Genomic DNA, 21,015 nt, shown 5'->3' with positions numbered 1-21,015 from the left:
AATGCAGGACAGCAGTTTACTCCCTGTCCCAATAAAGGGATGGGCGACCCTTTTGAACGCTTGACCCTGCCCGAACTCACCCAACATAGCTCAGGTCGAATCTGATTGGTAACTGGAAGTCCAACTGGATAGTTGCACATTGATGATTCCGTCCAATCGCATCCTTAATCTGGATGTCGATCTGTAAGAACACTCGACAACGTCAATTGGAAATTTCAACACTGCGATGGTTAGATTGTTGTTGGGTGAGGGTATTAAGGGTTACGGAACCAAGGCGGGGAGAAGGAGTTAAGGTACAGGATCAGCCGTGACCGAATTGAATGGCGGGACACGCTCGATGGGCTGAATGGCCTCCTTCTGTTCCTATGTAACAGGCTCGAGGGGCTGAATGGCCTCCTCCTGTTCCTGTGTAACAGGCTCGAGGGGCTGAATGGGCCTCCTCCTGTTCCTGTGTAACAGGCTCGAGGGGCTGAATGGGCCTCCTCCTGTTCCTGTGCAACAGACTCGAGGGGCTGAATGGGCCTCCTCCTGTTCCTGTGTAACAGGCTCGAGGGGCTGAATGGCCTCCTCCTGTTCATGTGTAACAGGCTCGAGGGGCTGAATGGCCTCCTCCTGTTCCTAATGTAACAGGCTCGAGGGGCTGAATGGGCCTCCTCCTGTTCCTGTGTGACAGGCTCGAGGGGGCTGAATGGGCCTCCTCCTGTTCCTGTGTAACAGACTCGAGGGGCTGAATGGACCTCCTCCTGTTCCTGTGTAACAGGCTCGAGGGGCTGAATGGGCCTCCTCCTGTTCCTGTGTAACAGGCTCGAGGGGCTGAATGGGCCTCCTCCTGTTCCTGTGTAATAGGCTCGAGGGGCTGAATGGCCTCCTCCTGTTCCTGTGTAACAGGCTCGAGGGGGCTGAATGGCCTCCTCCTGTTCCTGTGTAACAGGCTCGAGGGGCTGAATGGCCTCCTCCTGTTCCTGTGTAACAGGCTCGAGGGGCTGAATGGCTTCCTCCTGTTCCTATGATCCTGAGTAAGGGTGGGGGTGGGAAATATCTGCAAGGCCTCCTGCTCCTGTTCGCCAGCCAGTGACTCCCACTTGGGACTGGGTCGAGGGCCGGGAGCCGGGAGAGGTCACCCCTCAGCCTTCTCTCTTCCACAGAAAAGAGCCCCGAGCCTGTTAAGAACATAAGAAATAGGAGCAGGGGTCGGCCATTCGGCCCCTCGAGCCTGCTCCGCCATTCAATGAGATCATGGCTGATCTTCTGCCTCAACTCCATTCACCGGCCCTATCCCCATATCCCTTGATGCCCTTACTAGTCAGAAATCTATCGACTTCTGTATTGAATATACCCAATGACTGAACCTCCACAGCCCTCTGGGGTAGAGAATTCCAAAGATTCACCACCCTCTCTGTGAAGAAATTTCTTCTCATCTCAGTCCTGAATGGCCGACCCTTTATCCTGAGGCTGTGGCCCCTGGTTCTAGACTCCCCAGCCAAGGGAAACATTCTCCCAGCGTCCACCCTATCGAGCCCTGTAATAATTTTGTATGCTTCAATGAGATCCCCTCTCATTCTTCTGAATTCAAGAGAATACAGGCCTAGTTTACTCAATCTCTTCTCATACGACAGTCCCGCCATCCCAGGAATCAGTCTCGTGAACCTTCGTTGCACTCCCTCTATAGCAAGTATATCCTTCCTTAGGTAAGGAGACCAAAATTGTACACAGTACTCCAGGTGTGGTCTCACCAAGGCCCTATATAATTGGAGTAAGACCTCTTTACTCCTGTACTCAAATCCTCTTGTAATGAAGGCCAGCTTACCATTTGTCTTCCTAATGGCTTGCTGCACCTGCACATTCACTTTCAGTGACTCATGTACAAGGACACCCAGGTCCCTTTGAGCATCTGCATTCCCCAATCTTTCACCATTTAGGAAATACTCTGCCTTTCTGTTTTTTCTACCAAAGTGGACAACTTCACATTTATCCACATTATATTCCATCTGCCATGTTCTCGCCCACTCACTGAGCCTGTCGAGATCCCCTTGAAGCCTCTTCACATCCTCTTCACATCCGACACTGCCGCCTAGCTTTGTACATAGAAACATAGAAGATAGGAGCAGGAGTCGGCCATTCGGCCCCTCGAGCCCACTCCACCATTCAATGAGATCATGGCTGATCAACCAAACTCAGTCCCCTGCCCCTGCTTTCTCCCCATATCCCTTGATCCCTTTAGCCTTAAGAAATATATCCAACACCTTCTTGAATATATTTAATGAATTGGCCTCTACTGCCTTCTGTGGTAGAGAATTCCATAGGTTCACCACTCTCTGGGTGAAGAAATTCCTCCTCATCTCTGTCCTAAATGGCTTACCCCTTATCCTTAGACTGTGACCCCTGGTTCTGGACTCCCCCGCCATCGGGAACATCCTTCCTGCATCTAGTCTGTATAGTCCTGTTAGAATTTTATAAGTTTCAATGCGATCCCCTCTCATTCTTCTAAACTCCAGTGAGTATAAGCCCAATCGACTCAATCTCTCCTCATACGTCATTCCGACCATCCCAGGTATCAGCCTGGTGAATCTTCGCTGCACTCCCTCCATGGCAAGAACATCCTTCCTCAGATAAGGCGACCAAAACTGCACACAATGCTCAAGGTGCGGTCTCACCAAGGTCCTGTACAACTGCAGCAAGACATCCTTGTTCCTGTACTGAAACCATCTCACTACGAAGGCCAACATACCATTTGCCTTCTTAACCGCCTGCTGCACCTGCATGCTTACCTTCAGCGACTGGTGCACAAGGACACCCAGGTCTCGTTGCACTTCCCCTTCTCCCAATCTATTGCCATTCAGATAATAATCTGCCTTCTTGTTTTTGACACCAAAGTGGATAACTTCGCATTTATCCACGTTATATTGCATCTGCCATGCTTCTGCCCAAACACCCAACCTGTCCAAATCATACTGGAGTTTCTCTGCATCCTCCTCACAGCACACACGCCCACCCAGCTTTGTGTCATCTGCAAATTTGGAGATATTACATCTAGTTCCCTCGTCCAGATCATTAATATATATCAGCAAATTTGGAAATGTTACATTCAGTCCCCTGTTCAGCCTTTCCTGTTAGTTACAACCTCTCGGGTTCTGGTATCATCCTTGCGCATCTTTTATTTTGCACCTTCTCCCGCGCCTCTCTACCCCTGTTTGATCGGGTCCCTCTCAGCGGGTCCCGAGAGGCCGGATGACGGAGCGCCGACACACTGACCTTGGGACCGTAGAACGCCCCGTCCCCCGGGTTCAGCTCCCAAGGATGGCCGAAGGTCTTCAAGCTGCTCTCCAGTTGCTGTGGAGAGGGGGGGGAAAAGAGACACCACGTCAGGAGGGAAGTCATCGCACATATTATTGGGTGGCCGTTCCGCCGCCACCCCGGCCAAAAAGAAACTCCACGGGGGAAATACGCCTGCACTTGACCACGCCGAGACACTGTGATGCCAAGAGCCCGCGGGCTGCCGCCCTGCAGGTAGCGCGTGTCCGCAACACCGAGTGACCGGGGCCGCCCTCCCTTTGAACACCACCCCTGGAACTCTCACTGAAACATACCAGATTCTGAGAGGGATTGACAGGGTAGGTGCTGAGAGGCTGTTTCCCCCCTGGCTGGAGAATCTAGAACCAGGGGTCACAGTCTCAGGATAAGGGGTCGGCCATTGAGGACTGAGATGAGGAGGAATTTCTTCACTCAGAGGGCGGTGAATCTTTGGAATTCTCTACCCCAGAGGGCTGTGGAGGCTCAGTCGTTGAGTATATTCAAGGCTGAGATCGAGAGATTTTTGGACTCTCGGGGAATCGAGGGATATGGGGATCGGGCGGGAAAGTGGAGTTGAGGTCGATGATCAGCCATGATCTCATTGAATGGCGGAGCAGGCTCGAGGGGCCGAATGGCTGACTCCTGCTCCTAATTCTTATGTTCTTAAATCTAAACCAGAAACTGGTGGAAATTCGTCTGAGGCAGGCCTCAACAAACCGGAAAGTCCGCCCGTTACACACTCGGCCCGATATTCGATTCCGTAGGCTGCGGTCCAACCAGATATCGGGTGGGGCGCATAACGGCCGGACGATGCGATAGTGCCAGAGATTAATTTCTACCCGTGCCTGGGTCTGTACAAGGAAAAAATACAAATCAGGTTAATGTTTCAGTTGAGGACCCGACACCAGGTGTCAGCTGTGACTCAATGGGTGGCACTCTCTCTCGCCTCTGAGTCAGAAGGTCGTGGGTTCAAGTCTCACTCCAGAGACTTGAGCCCGTAGTCCAGGCTGACACTCCCAGCGCAGTACTGAGGGAGCGCCGCACTGTCGGAGGGGCAGTACTGAGGGAGCGCCGCACTGTCGGAGGGGCGGTACTGAGGGAGCGCCGCACTGTCGGAGGGGCGGTACTGAGGGAGCGCCGCACTGTCGGAGGGGCAGTACTGAGGGAGCGCCGCACTGTCGGAGGGGCAGTACTGAGGGAGCGCCGCACTGTCGGAGGGGCAGTACTGAGGGAGCGCCGCACTGTCAGAGGGGCGGTACTGAGGGAGCGCCGCACTGTCGGAGGGGCGGTACTGAGGGAGCGCCGCCCTGTCGGAGGGGCAGTACTGAGGGAGCGCCGCACTGTCGGAGGGGCAGTACTGAGGGAGCGCCGCCCTGTCGGAGGGGCAGTACTGAGGGAGCGCCGCACTGTCGGAGGGGCGGTACTGAGGGAGCGCCGCACTGTCGGAGGGGCGGTACTGAGGGAGCGCCGCACTGTCGGAGGGGCGGTACTGAGGGAGCGCCGCACTGTCGGAGGGGCGGTACTGAGGGAGCGCCGCACTGTCGGAGGGGCGGTACTGAGGGAGCGCCGCACTGTCGGAGGGGCGGTACTGAGGGAGCGCCGCACTGTCGGAGGGGCAGTACTGAGGGAGCGCCGCACTGTCGGAGGGGCAGTACTGAGGGAGCGCTGCACTGTCGGAGGGGCGGTACTGAGGGAGCGCCGCACTGTCGGAGGGGCAGTACTGAGGGAGCGCCGCACTGTCGGAGGGGCGGTACTGAGGGAGCGCCGCACTGTCGGAGGGGCAGTACTGAGGGAGCGCCGCACTGTCAGAGGGGCAGTACTGAGGGAGCGCCGCACTGTCGGAGGGGCAGTACTGAGGGAGCGCCGCACTGTCGGAGGGGCGGTACTGAGGGAGCGCCGCACTGTCGGAGGGGCAGTACTGAGGGAGCGCCGCACTGTCGGAGGGGCGGTACTGAGGGAGCGCCGCACTGTCGGAGGGGCGGTACTGAGGGAGCGCCGCACTGTCGGAGGGGCAGTACTGAGGGAGCGCCGCACTGTCGGAGGGGCAGTACTGAGTGAGCGCCGCACTGTCGGAGGGGCGGTACTGAGGGAGCGCCGCACTGTCGGTGGGGCAGTACTGAGGGAGCGCCGCACTGTCGGAGGGGCAGTACTGAGGGAGCGCCGCACTGTCGGAGGGGCGGTACTGAGGGAGCGCCGCACTGTCGGAGGGGCGGTACTGAGGGAGCGCCACACTGTCGGAGGGGCAGTACTGAGGGAGCGCCGCACTGTCGGAGGGGCAGTACTGAGGGAGCGCCGCACTGTCGGAGGGGCGGTACTGAGGGAGCGGCGCACTGTCGGAGGGGCGGTACTGAGGGAGCGCCGCACTGTCAGAGGGGCAGTACTGAGGGAGCGCCGCACTGTCAGAGGGGCCTTTTTCAGATGAGACGTTAAACCGAGGCCCTGTCTGCCCTCTAAGGTGGACGTAAAAGATTCCAGGGCCACTATTGGAAGAAGAGCAGGGGGTGTTCTCCCCGGTGTCCTGGGGCCAATATTTATCCCTCAACCAACATCACTAAAACAGATAATCTGGTCATTATCACATTGCTGTTTGTGGGAGTTTGCTGTGCGCAAATTGGCTGCTGCGTTTCCCACATTACAACAGTGACCACACTTCAAAAAATACTTCATTGGCTGTAAAGCGCTTTGGGACGTCCTGAGGTGGTGAAAGGCGCTGGAGAAATGGGAGTCTTTATTTTTTTCCCGCAGATAAAATTCTAACGAGGGGTGACGCAAGAAAACTACTGGGCACTTAGTCTAAGCGTTAAAGAAAGCTTTAATCAACTGTTTCACAACATGGAGGTCTAGTTGTGTCCTTCACTAGTTCCTGTTAAAAAATGTCCTGCGCAAGCTGGGCCCGTGCCCGAGTATTTATACTCTCCCTGGACAGCGCCACCCGCAGGCTGCTCAGTATTATTTCATAAGTCTTTCTTTCATGAATGAGTGATTCATGTCAAGGGGTGTCCACCGAAACGTTTACCTCCTTTCCGATGCCGACAGACACGAGGCGCGCTTCGGGCACGCGAGAACGTTCCCTTCCCGTACCTTTTCCGCCTGGTCCCAGACTGCGACGTCCCCCAGGAACTTCTCCGGCCGCGTGGAGAGGTAGAGCCGGAAGCTGAAGCCGAGGACCTGGTACACGGCTTGCAGGAAGTCGAGGCAACCTCCAATCTCATCCTCGATCTGCGGGGGGGCAAGCAAGCAGGAAAACGCGGTTACAAAGGCCTGGAGGTAGAGGAGGGGAGGCGGCGGCAATTCGAACTGCGCCGCCCGACAACTGCAGCCTCCTCTGCAGCCGGTTAGACCGTATCGGAGAATCATAGAGCACAGGAGGAGGCCACCCGGCCCATCGAGTCTGCGCCGGCTCTTTCGAAAAGCAATCCCGTTAGTCCCACTCCCCCGCTCTTTCCCCAGATCCCTGCAATTTTTTCTCCTTCAAGTATTTATCCAATTCCCTTTTCAAAGCCACAATTGAATCTGTTTCCACCGCCCTATCAGGCAGCGCATTCCAAATCCCAACCACTCGCTGCGTAAAAATAGTTTTTCCTCCTGTCGCCTCTGGTTCTTCTGCCAATCGCCTTAAATCTGTGTCCTCTGGTTACCGACCCTTCAGCCACCGGAAACAGTTTCTCCTTATTTACTCTATCGAAACCCTTCATGGTTTCAAACACCTCTTATCAAATCTCCCCTTAGCCTTCTCTGCTCGAAGGGGATAATTGATCAAAGCTCAATCACTGTGCTTCAATAATGATTAATGGATAATCTCTGGGCTTCTTAATCAAAGTGCAATCATATCATTCAGGCTAAAACTGTCAATCTTGTTTATTTACAAGGAATATGATTACACAGAAGCAGAAGACAGCAAGGAACCCGCAGCACAAACAATTAGAGAACCATAAAGGTTGAACCAGTCCACAAGACTCCTAAACTTAGGCTGACTGGTAATGCAGTGCCTTTACTCGACCAGAAAATGCTCAAGTTATAGATGTTAAAGTCAAGACATTTACGGGCCACAAGGTGCGCGCTGTTGTCGCGAGTCGACCTTGGGAGGCCTTGCAACCAAAGCCAACCGCCTCCTCACCAGCCTCCCTTGCAACGTACACTTGCTTGCAAGTGCACTGCACTCCAAGAGGGGCAAACAGTGGCCGTTTCTCCCTTCCCCTAGCCCAGGGAAATCGTAGCACCCAGGGAATCATAGCGCCCACGGATCGCGTGCTTGGGTTATCAAATCCAGCGGCAATCGTCCTCCGTTTTGCATAACCTGCTGCCGCACCCACCTCCCCGCCCCCAACACGCGGGTCGGCGATCGGGTTAGATTTTGAAGCGAGAGTACATAAACTAGACTTATATTCCCTGGAATATAGAAGGTTAAGGGCTGATTTGAGAGAGGTTTTTCAGGATTAGGAAAGGAATGACACAGTATTTACAGCACAGAAACCGGCCCTTCGGCCCATCTGTTCAGTGCCGGTATTCCTGCTCCACACGAGCCTCCTCCCACCCCTCTTCATCTCACCCCATCAACACCAGCCTCCTCCCAACCCCTCTTCATCTCACCCCGTCAACACCAGCCTCCTCCCACCCCTCTTCATCTCACCCCGTCAACACCAGCCTCCTCCCACCCCTCTTCATCTCACCCCATCCACACCAGCCTCCTCCCACCCCTCTTCATCTCACCCCATCAGCATATCCCTCTATTCCTTTCTCCCTCGTGTGTTTATCCAGCTTCCCCTTAAATCCATCTGTGCTATTCACCTCAACGAAGTTAATAGGGTCGATGGAGATAAACTTTTTCCGCTGCTGGGGGTGTCTGGGACAAGGGGGTCATAACCTTAAGATCAGGAGAGAAGTTAGAAAACGCTTCTTCACACAAAGCGTGGTAGACGTGAGGAACTCCCACAAAAAGCAGTCGGTGCCAAGATCAGTTCATAATTTCAAAGCTGAGATCGATAGATTTTTGCAAGACAAGGGTATTAAGGGATAGGGAGCCAAGGCAGGTGGATGGAGTTAGGTCGCAGATCAGCCGTGATCTCATTGAATGGCAGAACAGGCTCGAAGGGCTGAATGGCCTCCTCCTGTTCCTGTGTAATAGGCTCGAGGGGCTGAATGGCCTCCTCCTGTTCCTGTGTAACAGGCTCGAGGGGGCTGAATGGCCTCCTCCTGTTCCTGTGTAACAGGCTCGAGGGGACTGAATGGGCCTCCTCCTGTTCCTGTGTAACAGGCTCGAGGGGCTGAATGGCCTCCTCCTGTTCCTGTGTAACAGGCTCGAGGGGCTGAATGGGCCTCCTCCTGTTCCTGTGTAACAGGCTCGAGGGGGCTGAATGGCCTCCTGTTCCTGTGTAAGAGGCTCGAGGGGACTGAATGGGCCTCCTCCTGTTCCTGTGTAACAGGCTCGAGGGGCTGAATGGGCCTCCTCCTGTTCCTGTGTAACAGGCTCGAGGGGCTGAATGGGCCTCCTCCTGTTCCTGTGTAACAGGCTCGAGGGGCTGAATTGGCCTCCTCCTGTTCCTGTGTAACAGGCTCGAGGGGCTGAATGGGCCTCCTCCTTGTAGTGTATGTAACCGTTCCACCTTTAAGAGAACTATTTTAAGAGTTGCACTACTTTATCTTGGCTGCTGTATACTGTAATACCGGTGGTGACCACACCGGTATATAAGTGCTGTGTAATGATTTATTGGGCAGTTCCGCCCTGACCTTCGACTAGTAAAGACCTGTTAAAAGTTACTCTTGTGGTCTGTGTAGTAATTCTCATTATAACACACAGACTTAACAGTGGCGACGAGTACGATCTTACCCTGCGGCAGAGATACATCCAAGACAGTTTAACGGGCGTCGAGAGGAGGCATCCGCCCTCATCACTCTGCTGAGAGAAGACTCGGGTCTGCAGAGCAAAGGAAGAATTCTGACACGAAGCCTTCCATCAGCAACAGGCAGTGATCATCCCTTCTATCACGGTGGTGGGTAAGCCGATCAGCGACGAACAGCAAGTCGGCCACGGTGGCTGTGAAGTAGGGGAGGGAAAAACGGAGGATATAAGGGCGGAGAACTCGACCACGGCCGGGGAAAGGAGCCGGACAGAAGTCGGGGCCAGAGGCGCCGAGACTGGGGCAGCGTAAGGCACGGGAGCCACGGTGAATGCAAACGCAGCCGGTGCGAAAGACCGGGCTGCAAGCGGGCTGGGAGACGCAACAGCGTCGAGAGAGAGCTCGACCGCGACCGGTGAAAAAGGCCGGTCAGCTACCGAGGCCGCGAGGCGCAGCGACCGGGTCAGCGTAAGGCGCGGGAGAAAATAAAAAAAATCGCGGAGAACTCAGCCGCAGCCGGGGGAAAGGACCGGACTGCAAGAGGGGCTGGGAGGCACGATTTGAAAACCGCTGGGGGAGGGCGAACGCAGCAATTCGGCAATCGCCATTACAGCCAGCGGGGGAGAAAGGCAAAACACGGGAAGCCGCCATTTTCGTAGGTGGGGGAAGAAGACAAGCGCGGGAAACCGCCATTTTGAAAAAAAAAGAAAAATTTCTTTGTGTTTCTCAAGAAGGTTGCGAAGATGCCCAAGCGTGGTAACATCAACGATTTCGATCCCGATGTTGAAGATTGGGCCACGTATGTAGAACGCATAGAGATATATTGTAAGGCAAATAAAATATCAGATGAAGATAAAGCACTAACCTTACTAAACTCAATGGGTGCGAAGACATACGGGCTATTGAAGCATCTTCTATCACCAGCTAAACCGGCGGATCAGACTTTCGCTAAAATTGTGGCTGTCCTGAAAAATCATTTGAACCCCACACCGCTGATGTTAGCGGAACGATTTAAATTTTATGCGAGAACGCAACTGAAAGAGGAAGGCAACGCGGAGTATTTAATTGAACTGCGTAAGCTAGCGAAATACTGCCAGTTTGGGGAAAGCCTGACAGAGGCACTGAGAGACAAATTCGTGTGTGGATTGTCGAAAGAAGGAACACAAAAGCGGCTGCTTGAAGAGAATGATCTTACACTTGATAAGGCTGTCTCTATTGCAGCATCGCACGAAGCCGCAGCGAGAGGCACTGCGGAAATGCAGCTGAAGGCAGCGGTACTCAGCGTAGATCAAATGGCTTCAGGTACAACGAAATTTTATCGTTGTGGGAAGACAACACACGATCAGAACCAATGCTGGTTTAAAAACCAGGAATGTAGGAAATGTGGCAAGCTTGGTCATCATAGCTAAAGTATGCCGGTCAGGAAAGAAGACCAGCAACAAAAAGTCACCACAGGAAAAGTGCAGAAAGGTACATAAGGTGGCTGAGAAGAGTTCGGATGAACAGAATTCGGATTCAGACTCCAACAGCAAGGAACTGGGTAGTCTGAGAATTCACAATGTGAGTACGGAAGCTGACCGACAAACTATCTGGGTCACACTGCAGATAGCAGGAGTCCAAATGAAGATGGAATTGGACACCGGATCGGCGTTGACGGTCATGAATAAGCAAGATTACAAAAGGTTATTCAAACATATTCCCCTACGGGATATGAAGATAGTATTGCAGACATACACGGGGCAAAGAGTATACCCCATCGGAAAGATAAAAGTCAAGGTGGTACACAAGGGCAAAGAACACCAAGGAATGGACTTATATGTACTACCTGAGGGTGGTCCACCACTTCTGGGACGGGAGTGGATCAGGAAAATAAATATGGACTGGCACTCCCTAAACGCAATAACGGTAGATTCCGGGAAAAAAGATGTCAAACCTGAACGACTGTCCAGAATATTGGATGAGGCTAAAGAGGTGTTCCAACAGGGACTGGGAACACTGAGAGGAATTAAGGCAAAAATCAAGATTGCAGAACATGCAAACCCAAAATTTTTCAAAGCCAGACCGGTACCTTATGCGATACGACCTGCTGTGGAAGCTGAGCTGGAAGGGCTAGAACGTTCAGGAGTACTGTCTAAGGTAGACTGGAGTGAGTGGGCCACGCCCATTGTTCCCATCATGAAGCGTTCATCGAGTAACAAGCCTGGGGAACCGGGGAAGGTCCGCATCTGTGGAGACTTCAAGATCACAGTTAATCCGGTGCTTCACACGGTGCAATATCCGCTTCCGCGGATTGAGGATATCTTTGCTTCATTGTCTGGCGGGAAACGCTTCACCAAGATAGACCTGGCACAAGCGTACTTACAAATGGAAGTTGAGGAAGAGTCGCGCCAGTATCTCACAATCAACACGCACAGAGGCTTGTATCGATATAATAGACTGGTTTTTGGAGTGGCTTCGGCTCCAGCAATTTGGCAGAGGGCCATGGAGCAGGTATTACAGGGAATTCCAAGCACTCAATGTTACTTGGACGATATCCTGATTACAGGAGATGACGATGAGGAACACCTTGCAAACTTGAAACTGGTGCTCACCAGGTTGAAGGAATATGGCCTTCGAGTTAATCGCCAGAAATGTGAGTTCTTTCAGAAACAGATCTCGTACTGTGGTCATGTCATTGACCAGGAGGGGCTGCACAAGTCACCTGACAAGATCGAAGCTGTTGTGAAGGCTCCCGCTCCGGAAAATGTATCCCAGTTGAGGTCGTTCCTAGGGTTGATTAACTATTACCATAAGTTTCTGCCAAATCTATCCACGGTGCTGCACCCGCTGAATGCTCTTTTGCAGAAAGAAGTACCATGGAAGTGGAGCGAGGACTGTAAGAAGGCCTTTCGCAAAAGCAAGGCATTGATCACCTCAGGAAGTGTTGGCTCACTTCAACCCAACACTACCTATTCGTTTAGCTTGTGATGCTTCTCCTTATGGTATTGGAGCAGTACTCTCACACAAGTGGCCAAATGGCTCGGAAAGGCCAGTCGCATTTGCATCCAGATCATTGACCTCCGCTGAGCGCAACTATGCTCAGATAGATAGGGAGGCTCTCAGCCTGGTGTGGGGAGTAAAGAAGTTTAATCATTACCTGCAGGGCCAGAAGTTTACACTGCTGACAGACCACCAGCCGTTGGTATCCATATTCAACCCTAAAAAGGGCGTTTCCATTATGACAGCGCAAAGGCTACAGAGGTGGTCCCTTTTCCTAGGGGCACACCAATATGACATAGAATACAAAGGATCAAAACAGCATGGGAATGCTGACGGTTTATCGCGCCTACCGTTGCCAGTGGTAGAAGAGGTGCCTACAGTGGACCCAGTGGAGATGTTCCACTCAACCACAGTGGAATGTCTACCAGTAACAAATTCTACGATCGAAAAGGAAACAAGAAATGACCCGACTCTCTCACGAGTCTACGATTTAACGGTGAAGGGATGGCCAGCACATGGCGAACCACTGTTGCCAGCATTCTCGCAAAGAAGAGAACAGCTGACAGTGTGCCGAGGAACTTTGATGTGTGGATCCAGAGTGGTGATTCCACCCAAACTCCAGCATAAAGTGCTAAAGGAGCTTCACGAGGGGCATCTGGGTGGAGTAAAAATGAAGAACCTAGCCAGAGCATTTGTGTGGTGGCCAGGTATCGATGGAGACATCGAAGAAATGACCAAGAGCTGTCTAGGATGCCAGAAGGTCCAAAACGCCCCACCACAAGCTCCTCTACATCCATGGGAGTGGCCCTCATCTCCATGGCAAAGAGTACACATCGACTTTGCTGGTCCATTTATGGACTCAATGTTCTTAATCGCGGTGGATGCACACTCCAAGTGGCCGGAGGTAATAAAGATGTCCTCCACCACCACGGAAAAAACCATCACAGTATTAAGGACCATATTTGCCAGGAATGGGCTGCCGGAACAGATCTGTTCTGATAATGGACCGCAATTTGTGTCCGAAGAATTCAGGAAGTTCTTAAAAAAACAATGGGGTTAAGCACTACACGTCCGCCCCATACCATCCCGCCACCAATGGATTAGCTGAAAGGTTTGTCCAGACCTTCAAGAAGGCCATAAAGGCCATGGGTAAGGAAGACATAAATCTACAACATAAGGTAGATAACTTCTTGTTGGCGTACAGGAATGCAACACATGCGGTTACAAACCAAACTCCCGCCATGATGTTTTTCAATAGAAGACTAAGATGCCGGCTGGATTTGATCAAGCCAAACATCAGAAGGGACGTAGAGAACCGGCAATTTCAAGGCATGAATGAAAGGCCAACTAGAACCTTCCAGATAGGTCAACAAGTTTTGGCCCAGGACTACCGTACCGAGAAATGGCAGCCTGGAACTATTTGCACACGACTAGGACCGCTGATGTATACCGTGGACATTGGTGAAAGCATAATAAGGCGCCATGTTGACCAGATCATAGAGTCATCCGAAAAGGGACAACCTACTCCACAACTCTATACGCCTAATGATGAAGCAGAGATACCCATAGGATCTACCTCCGATCCGGTGATACTGGAATCAGATGAACCCGACACTGGCATTCAAGCCGAATCGACCTTGCCAACAGAACCTGCTACACCACCGAAAACTACTACACCACCGAGGCGTTATCCGGACCGAGTCAGGAAGCCTCCAGAGAGACTGAATCTGTGAACTGTTGTACATGAAGTTGTGTATATATGTTATGATGTTATGTTTAATGGGGAATATATAGACTGTTAAGCTAAAAAGGGAGGATTGTAGTGTATGTAACCGTTCCACCTTTAAGAGAACTATTTTAAGGGTTGCACTACTTTATCTTGGCTGCTGTATACTGTAATACTGGTGGTGACCACACCAGTATATAAGTGCTGTGTAATGATTTATTGGGCAGTTCCGCCCTGACCTTCGACTAGTAAAGACCTGTTAAAATTTACTCTTGTGGTCTGTGTAGTAATTCTCATTATAACACACAGACTTAACACTCCTGTTCCTGTGTAACAGGCTCGAGGGGGCTGAATGGGCCTCCTCCTGTTCCTGTGTAACAGGCTCGAGGGGGCTGAATGGGCCTCCTCCTGTTCCTGTGTAACAGGCTCAAAGGGCTGAATGGCCTCCTCCTGTTCCTGTGTAATAGGCTCGAGGGGGCTGAATGGGCCTCCTCCTGTTCCTGTGTAATAGGCTCGAGGGGGCTGAATGGGCCTCCTCCTGTTCCTGTGTAACAGGCTCGAGGGGGCTGAATGGGCCTCCTCCTGTTCCTGTGTAACAGGCTCGAGGGGGCTGAATGGGCTCCTCCTGTTCCTGTGTAACAGGCTCGAGGGGGCTGAATGGGCTCCTCCTGTTCCTGTGCAACAGGCTCGAGGGGCTGAATGGGCCTCCTCCTGTTCCTGTGTAACAGGCTCAAGGGGCTGAATGGCCTCCTCCTGGTCCTGTGTAACAGGCTCGAGGGGGATGAATGGGCTCCCCCTGTTCCTGTGTAACAGGCTCGAGGGGCTGAATGGGCCTCCTCCTGTTCCTGTGTAACAGGCTCAAAGGCCTCCTCCTGTTCCTGTGTAACAGGCTCGAGGGGCTGAATGGCCTCCTCCTGTTCCTGTGTAACAGGCTCGAGGGGGCTGAATGGCCTCCTCCTGTTCCTGTGTAACAGACTCGAGGGGCTGAATGGCCTCCTCCTGTTCCTGTGTAACAGGCTCGAGGGGCTGAATGGGCCTCCTCCTGTTGCTGTGTAACAGGCTCGAGGGGCTGAATGGGCTCCTCCTGTTCCTGTGTAACAGGCTCCAGTGGCTGAATGGCCTCCTCCTGTTCCTGTGTAACAGGCTCCAGTGGCTGAATGGGCCTCCTCCTGTTCCTGTGTAGCAGGCTCGAGGGGCTGAATGGGCCTCCTCCTGTTCCTGTGTAACAGGCTCGAGGGGCTGAATGGGCCTCCTCCTGTTCCTGTGTAACAGGCTCGAGGGGCTGAACGGCCTCCTCCTGTTCCGATGTTATCCCCCCCGGGTCGATTGCCAGCCATTCTCTCGTCTATCCCAGACTCCCGGTCTTGAGGGCGGGCGCAGTCGTTCGTTGGGATGCCTCCCCTCCGCTCACCTGCTCCATGGTGCAGAAGATGTGAGCGTCATCCTGCTGGAAGCGCCGCACTCGCACCAGACCCGACAGCGCACCCGAGAACTCGTTCCTGTGCAGCACGCCAAAGTCAGCCAGTCGGAGCGGGAGTTCACGCCAGGATCGGGGACGATGGTCGTACATCAGACTGAACGGGATAGGAAGACAAATCATTACATTGTACAACTTCCCAATCCGCGTCATACTGGCTTAAAACAGACAAAATCTGGCTCCTCCGACAGTGCGGCGCTCCCTCAGTACTGCCCCTCCGACAGTGCGGCGCTCCCTCAGTACTGCCCCTCCGACAGTGCGGCGCTCCCTCAGTACCGCCCCTCCTACAGTGCAGCGCTCCCTCAGTACCGCCCCTCCGACAGTGCGGCGCTCCTGCAGTACCACCCCTCGGACAGTGCAGCGCTCCCTCAGTACCGCCCCTCCGACAGTGCGGCGCTCCCTCAGCACCGCCCCTCCGACAGTGCGGCGCTCCCTCAGTACTGCCCCTCCGACAGTGCGGCGCTCCCTCAGTACCGCCCCTCCGACAGTGCGGCGCTCCCTCAGTACTGCCCCTCCGACAGTGCGGTGCTCCCTCAGTACCGCCCCTCCGACAGTGCGGCGCTCCCTCAGTACTGCCCCTCCGACAGTGCAGCGCTCCCTCAGTACTGCCCCCTCCGACAGTGCGGCGCTCCCTCAGTACTGCCCCTCCGACAGTGCGGCGCTCCCTCAGTACTGCCCCCTCCGACAGTGCGGCGCTCCCTCAGTACTGCCCCTCCGACAGTGCAGCGCTCCCTCAGTACTGCCCCCTCCGACAGTGCGGCGCTCCCTCAGTACTGCCCCTCCGACAGTGCGGCGCTCCCTCAGTACTGCCCCTCCGACAGTGCGGCGCTCCCTCAGTACTGCCCCCTCCGACAGTGCGGCGCTCCCTCAGTACGGCCCCTCCGACAGTGCGGCGCTCCCTCAGTACTGCCCCTCCGACAGTGCGGCACTCCCACAGTACAGCCCCTCCGACAGTGCAGCGCTCCCTCAGCGATGGCCTAGATTTTGTGCTCATGTCTCTGAAGTGCCGGTGTTATTCCTGTGATACTCACCAGTGGCCGGGGCAGTTCATGGGTTTCAGGGAGTAGGTCTCGCTCTCCAGCTGGAAGGAGAACATGTTGTGGCTGTAATGTTCCCAGTGGCCCGACTGTTCCCACAGCCTGTTGTTAAACACGTTGGGGGTCACCACCTCCACAAAACCCCGCTTCCGATACTCACTCTGAAACGGCAGCAGGTTCAGGCTCTTAGACACCGCAGGCAGAGAGAATCTGGTTTGTCACGCTATGTAAGGGGCTGACACTCACTGAGGTACACGTACGCCAGGACACCACCATGCACACGTCCAAATCCTCTACACTGTCCCAGCAAACACTCCCAGGGCAGGTACAGCACAGGTTAGATACAGAGTAAAGCTCCCTCTACACTGTCCCATCAAACACTCCTAGGGCAGGTACAGCACGGGTTAGATACAGAGTAAAGCTCCCTCTACACTGTCCCATCAAACACTCCCAGGGCAGGTACAGCACGGGTTAGATACAGAGTAAAGCGCCCTCTACACTGTCCCATCAAACACCCCCAGGGCAGGTACAGCACGGGTTAGATACAGAGTAAAGCTCCCTCTACACTGTCCCCATCAAACACACCCAGGGCAGGTACAGCACGGGTTAGGTACAGAGTAAAGCTCCCTCTACACTGTCCCATCAAACACTCCCAGGGCAGGTACAGCACGGGTTAGATACAGAGTGTGGTGTATGTAGCCTGTTCCACCTTAAGAGAACTACCTTAAGAGATGTACTACTTTCTCTTGGCTGCTGTATACTGTAATACCGGTGGTGACCACACCGGTATATAAGTGTTGTGTAGGGATTTGCTGGGCAGTTCAGCCCTGACCTCCGAATAGTAAAGAGCTGTTAAAAGTTATTCTTGTTGTCTGTGTCCAGTGATTGATCCTAAGCATAACTGGGACACACAGACTCAACAGTGGCGACGAGTCCGATCTTACCCTGCGGCAGTTTTACATCCAAGGCAGCTTTGTCCTCAGAACGGGCGTCGAGAAGAGGCATCCGCCCTCATCATCCTGCTGAGCACCATCGCACGGGAGGCATCGAGAACCCGGGTTAAAAAGAAAAATTCTGACCACGAAGCCCTCCATCAGCGACAGGCAGTGATCATCCCTTCTACCACGGTGGTGGGTAAGCCGATCAGCGACACGAGCAGAAAGTCGGCCGCGTTGGCTGTGGAGTAGGGGAGGGAAAACGGAGGAATAAGGGCGGAGAACTCGACCACGGCCGGTAAAAAGGGCCGGGCTGCAATCGACGCCGAGAGGCGCAGCGACTGGGGCAGCTTAAGGCACGAGAGCCGCGGAGAACTCAAACGCAGCCGGTGTAAAGGACCGGGCTGCATGCGGGGCTGAGAGGCAAAGCAGCGTCGGGGAATTGAGAACCGCTGGGGAGGCGAGAACGGCAGCAGCACGGCAATCGCCATTGCAGCCAGCGGGGGAAGAAGGCAAACGCGGGAATCCGCCATTGTAGTCGGCGGGGGAAGAAGACGAGCGCGGGAAAGACCGCCAAGCGCGGGAAGCCGCCATTTTAGTAGGCGGGGGAAGAAGACAAGCGCGGGAAGCCGCCATTTTGAGAAAAAGAAAAATTTAAAAACTTGCAAGGATGCCTAAACATGGGAACATTAATACCTTTGATAGCGATATCGAAGATTGGACCACGTATGTAGAACGCATGGAAGTTTATTGTAAAGCAAATAAGGTACCAGATGATGAGAAAGCACTAACCTTATTAAGCTCAATGGGTGCGAAGACATACGGGCTATTGAAGCACCTTCTATCACCAAATAAACCGGCGGATCAGACTTTCGTGAATATTGTTACTGTCCTGAAAAATCATTTAAACCCCACGCCGCTGATGATAGCGGAACGATTTAAATTTTACAGAAGAACGCAGCTGAAAGACGAAAGCAACGCTGAATTTTTAATTGAACTGCGTAAGCTATCAAAGTACTGTCAGTTTGGAACAGGACTAGCAGATGCGCTGAGAGATAAATTTGTGTGTGGATTGTTAAAAGGAACACAAAAGTGACTGCTTGAGGAGAATGATCTTACACTTGGTAAAGCTGTCACTATTGCAGCATCGCAAGAAGCCGCAGCGAGAGGCACGGCGGAAATGCAGCTACGGTCACCGGAACTCAGCACCAATCAAATGGTCTTGGGTACAGTAAAATGTTATCGTTGTGGAAAGACAACGCACGATCAGAACCAGTGCTGGTTCAAAAATCAGGAATGCAGAAAATGTGGCAGGCTTGGTCACATAGCTAAAGTATGCCGGTCAGGAAAGAAGACCAGCAACAAAAAGTCACCGCAGGAAAAGTACAGAAAGGTACACAAGGTGATAGAGAACAGTTCAAACGAACAGAAGTCAAATTCAGACTCCAGCAGTAATGAACTGGGTAGTCTAAGAGTACACAATGTTGGTAATGAAGCAGACCTCCAAACAATCTGGGTCACACTTCAGATAGCAGGAGTCCAAGTGAAGATGGAATTGGACACTGGATCGGCATTGACGGTCATGAATAAGCAAGATTACAAAAGGTTATTCCCACATATTCCCCTACGGGATACGGAGATTGTATTGAAAACATACACGGGGCAAAGAGTATACCCCATCGGGAAGATAGAGGTAAAGGTGGTCCACAAGGGCAAAGAAAGCCGAGGAATGGACTTATATGTGCTACCTGAGGGAGGTCCACCACTACTGGGACGGGAGTGGATTAGGAAAATAAATATGGACTGGCATTCCTTAAAAGCACTAACGGTAGATTCCGGTAAAAAAGATGTCAAACCTAAACGATTGTCCAGAATATTGGACGATGCTAAAGAGGTGTTCCAACAGGGACTGGGAACACTGAGAGGAATTACGGCAAACATCAAGGTTGAAGAACATGCAAACCCGAAATTTTTCAAAGCCAGACCGGTACCTTATGCGATACGACCTGCTGTGGAAGCTGAGCTGGAAGGGCTAGAACGTTCAGGAGTACTGTCTAAGGTGGACTGGAGTGAGTGGGCTACGCCCATTGTTCCCGTCATGAAGCGTTCATCGAGCAACAAGCCGGGGGAACCGGGGAAGGTTCGCATCTGTGGAGATTTCAAGATCACTGTTAATCCAGTGCTTCACACGGTGCAGTATCCGCTTCCGCGGATTGAGGATATCTTCGCTTCGTTGTCTGGCGGGAAACACTTCACCAAGATAGACCTGGCGCAGGCGTACTTACAGATGGAAGTTGAGGAAGAGTCACGCCAGTATCTCACGATCAACACGCATAGAGGCTTGTACCGGTATAATAGACTGGTTTTTGGAGTGGCATCGGCTCCAGCAATTTGGCAGAGGGCCATGGAGCAGGTATTACAGGGAATTCCAGGCACACAATGTTACCTGGACGATATTCTGATTACAGGAGATGATGACGAGGAACACCTTGCAAATTTGGAACTGGTGCTCACCAGATTGAAAGAATATGGACTTCGAGTTAATCGCCAGAAATGTGAGTTCTTTCAGAAGCGGATTTCGTACTGTGGTCATGTCATTGACCAGGAGGGGCTTCATAAGTCTCCTGACAAGATCGAAGCTGTTGTGAAGGCGCCCGCTCCGGATAATGTATCCCAGTTGAGGTCGTTCCTAGGGCTGATTAACTATTACCATAAGTTTCTGCCAAATTTATCCACGGTGCTGCACCCGCTGAACGCTCTTTTGCAGAAGGGAGTACCATGGAAGTGGAGCGAGGACTGTAAGAGGGCCTTTCGCAAAAGCAAGGCATTGATCACCTCAGAGGAAGTGTTGGCTCACTTCAACCCAACGCTGCCTATTCGTTTGGCTTGTGATGCTTCTCCATATGGTATTGGGGCAGTACTCTCACACAAGTTACCAAATGGCCTGGAGAGGCCAGTCACGTTCGCATCCAGATCATTGACCTCCGCGGAGCGCAACTATGCTCAGATAGATAGGGAGGCTCTCAGCCTTGTGTGGGGAGTAAAGAAGTTTAATCATTACCTGCAGGGCCAAAAGTTTACGCTTCTGACAGACCACCAGCCGTTGGTATCCATTTTTAACCCTATGAAGGGTGTTTCGGTGATGACAGCACAGAGACTCCAGAGATGGTCCCTTTTCCTAGGGGCACATCAATATCAGATTGAATTCAAAGGTACAAAGCAGCATGGTAATGCTGATGGGCTGTCGCGCCTGCCACTACCTACAGAGGAGGAGGCACCGACGGTTGACCCTGTTGAGTTATTTCACTCGACCATCATCGAATGTTTACCAGTCACCGATGCAAGTATTGAAAGAGAAACCAGGAATGACCCGACACTGTCCCGGGTCTACGAAGTGACAGTGAAGGGATGGCCAGCACATGGTGATCCACTGTTACCGGCATTCTCAGCAAGACGAGAACAGCTGTCCGTCTGTCAAGGAACATTGATGTATGGAACAAGGGTGATTATTCCTCCTAAGTTAAGTGACAGCGTTCTAAAGGAACTGCATGAAGGTCATCTGGGGGGGAGTCAAGATGAAAAGCCTTGCTAGGGCTTATGTGTGGTGGCCGGGTATCGACCAACAGATAGAGGATCTGACGAAAAGCTGCTCAGGGTGCCAAAAAGTGCAAAATGCACCTCCGATTGCACCACTGCATCCATGGGAATGGCCTTCAACCCCATGGCAACGTGT

General features: G+C 52.9%; 1 protein-coding gene across 2 annotated transcripts in view; it reads right to left on the bottom strand.

The window, feature by feature from the left end:
- Positions 1-21,015, bottom strand: part of LOC147086422 (threonine--tRNA ligase 1, cytoplasmic-like) — a 73,211-nt gene that overhangs the window by 8,073 nt on the left and 44,123 nt on the right. The window contains exons 11-15 of one of the 2 annotated variants that reach the window (XM_085978528.1): positions 16,342-16,508; positions 15,245-15,407; positions 6,373-6,510; positions 3,253-3,330; positions 81-181 (exon numbers count right to left, since the gene is read on the bottom strand). In XM_085978528.1, the coding sequence (XP_085834654.1) occupies positions 81-181; positions 3,253-3,330; positions 6,373-6,510; positions 15,245-15,407; positions 16,342-16,508 (647 nt within the window). The remainder of the gene's footprint in view (positions 1-80; positions 182-3,252; positions 3,331-6,372; positions 6,511-15,244; positions 15,408-16,341; positions 16,509-21,015) is intronic. The other variant, XM_085978529.1, reaches the window with a different exon arrangement.

This window comes from Somniosus microcephalus, unplaced genomic scaffold (assembly GCF_052327205.1).
Source record: "Somniosus microcephalus isolate GS21.2 unplaced genomic scaffold, FLI_Smic_1.0 unresolved_chr7, whole genome shotgun sequence".
NCBI classification, from domain to species: Eukaryota; Metazoa; Chordata; class Chondrichthyes; order Squaliformes; family Somniosidae; genus Somniosus; species Somniosus microcephalus.
Note: the sequence above shows the minus strand (reverse complement) of the source record. Positions and strands in the feature narration are given on the sequence as shown.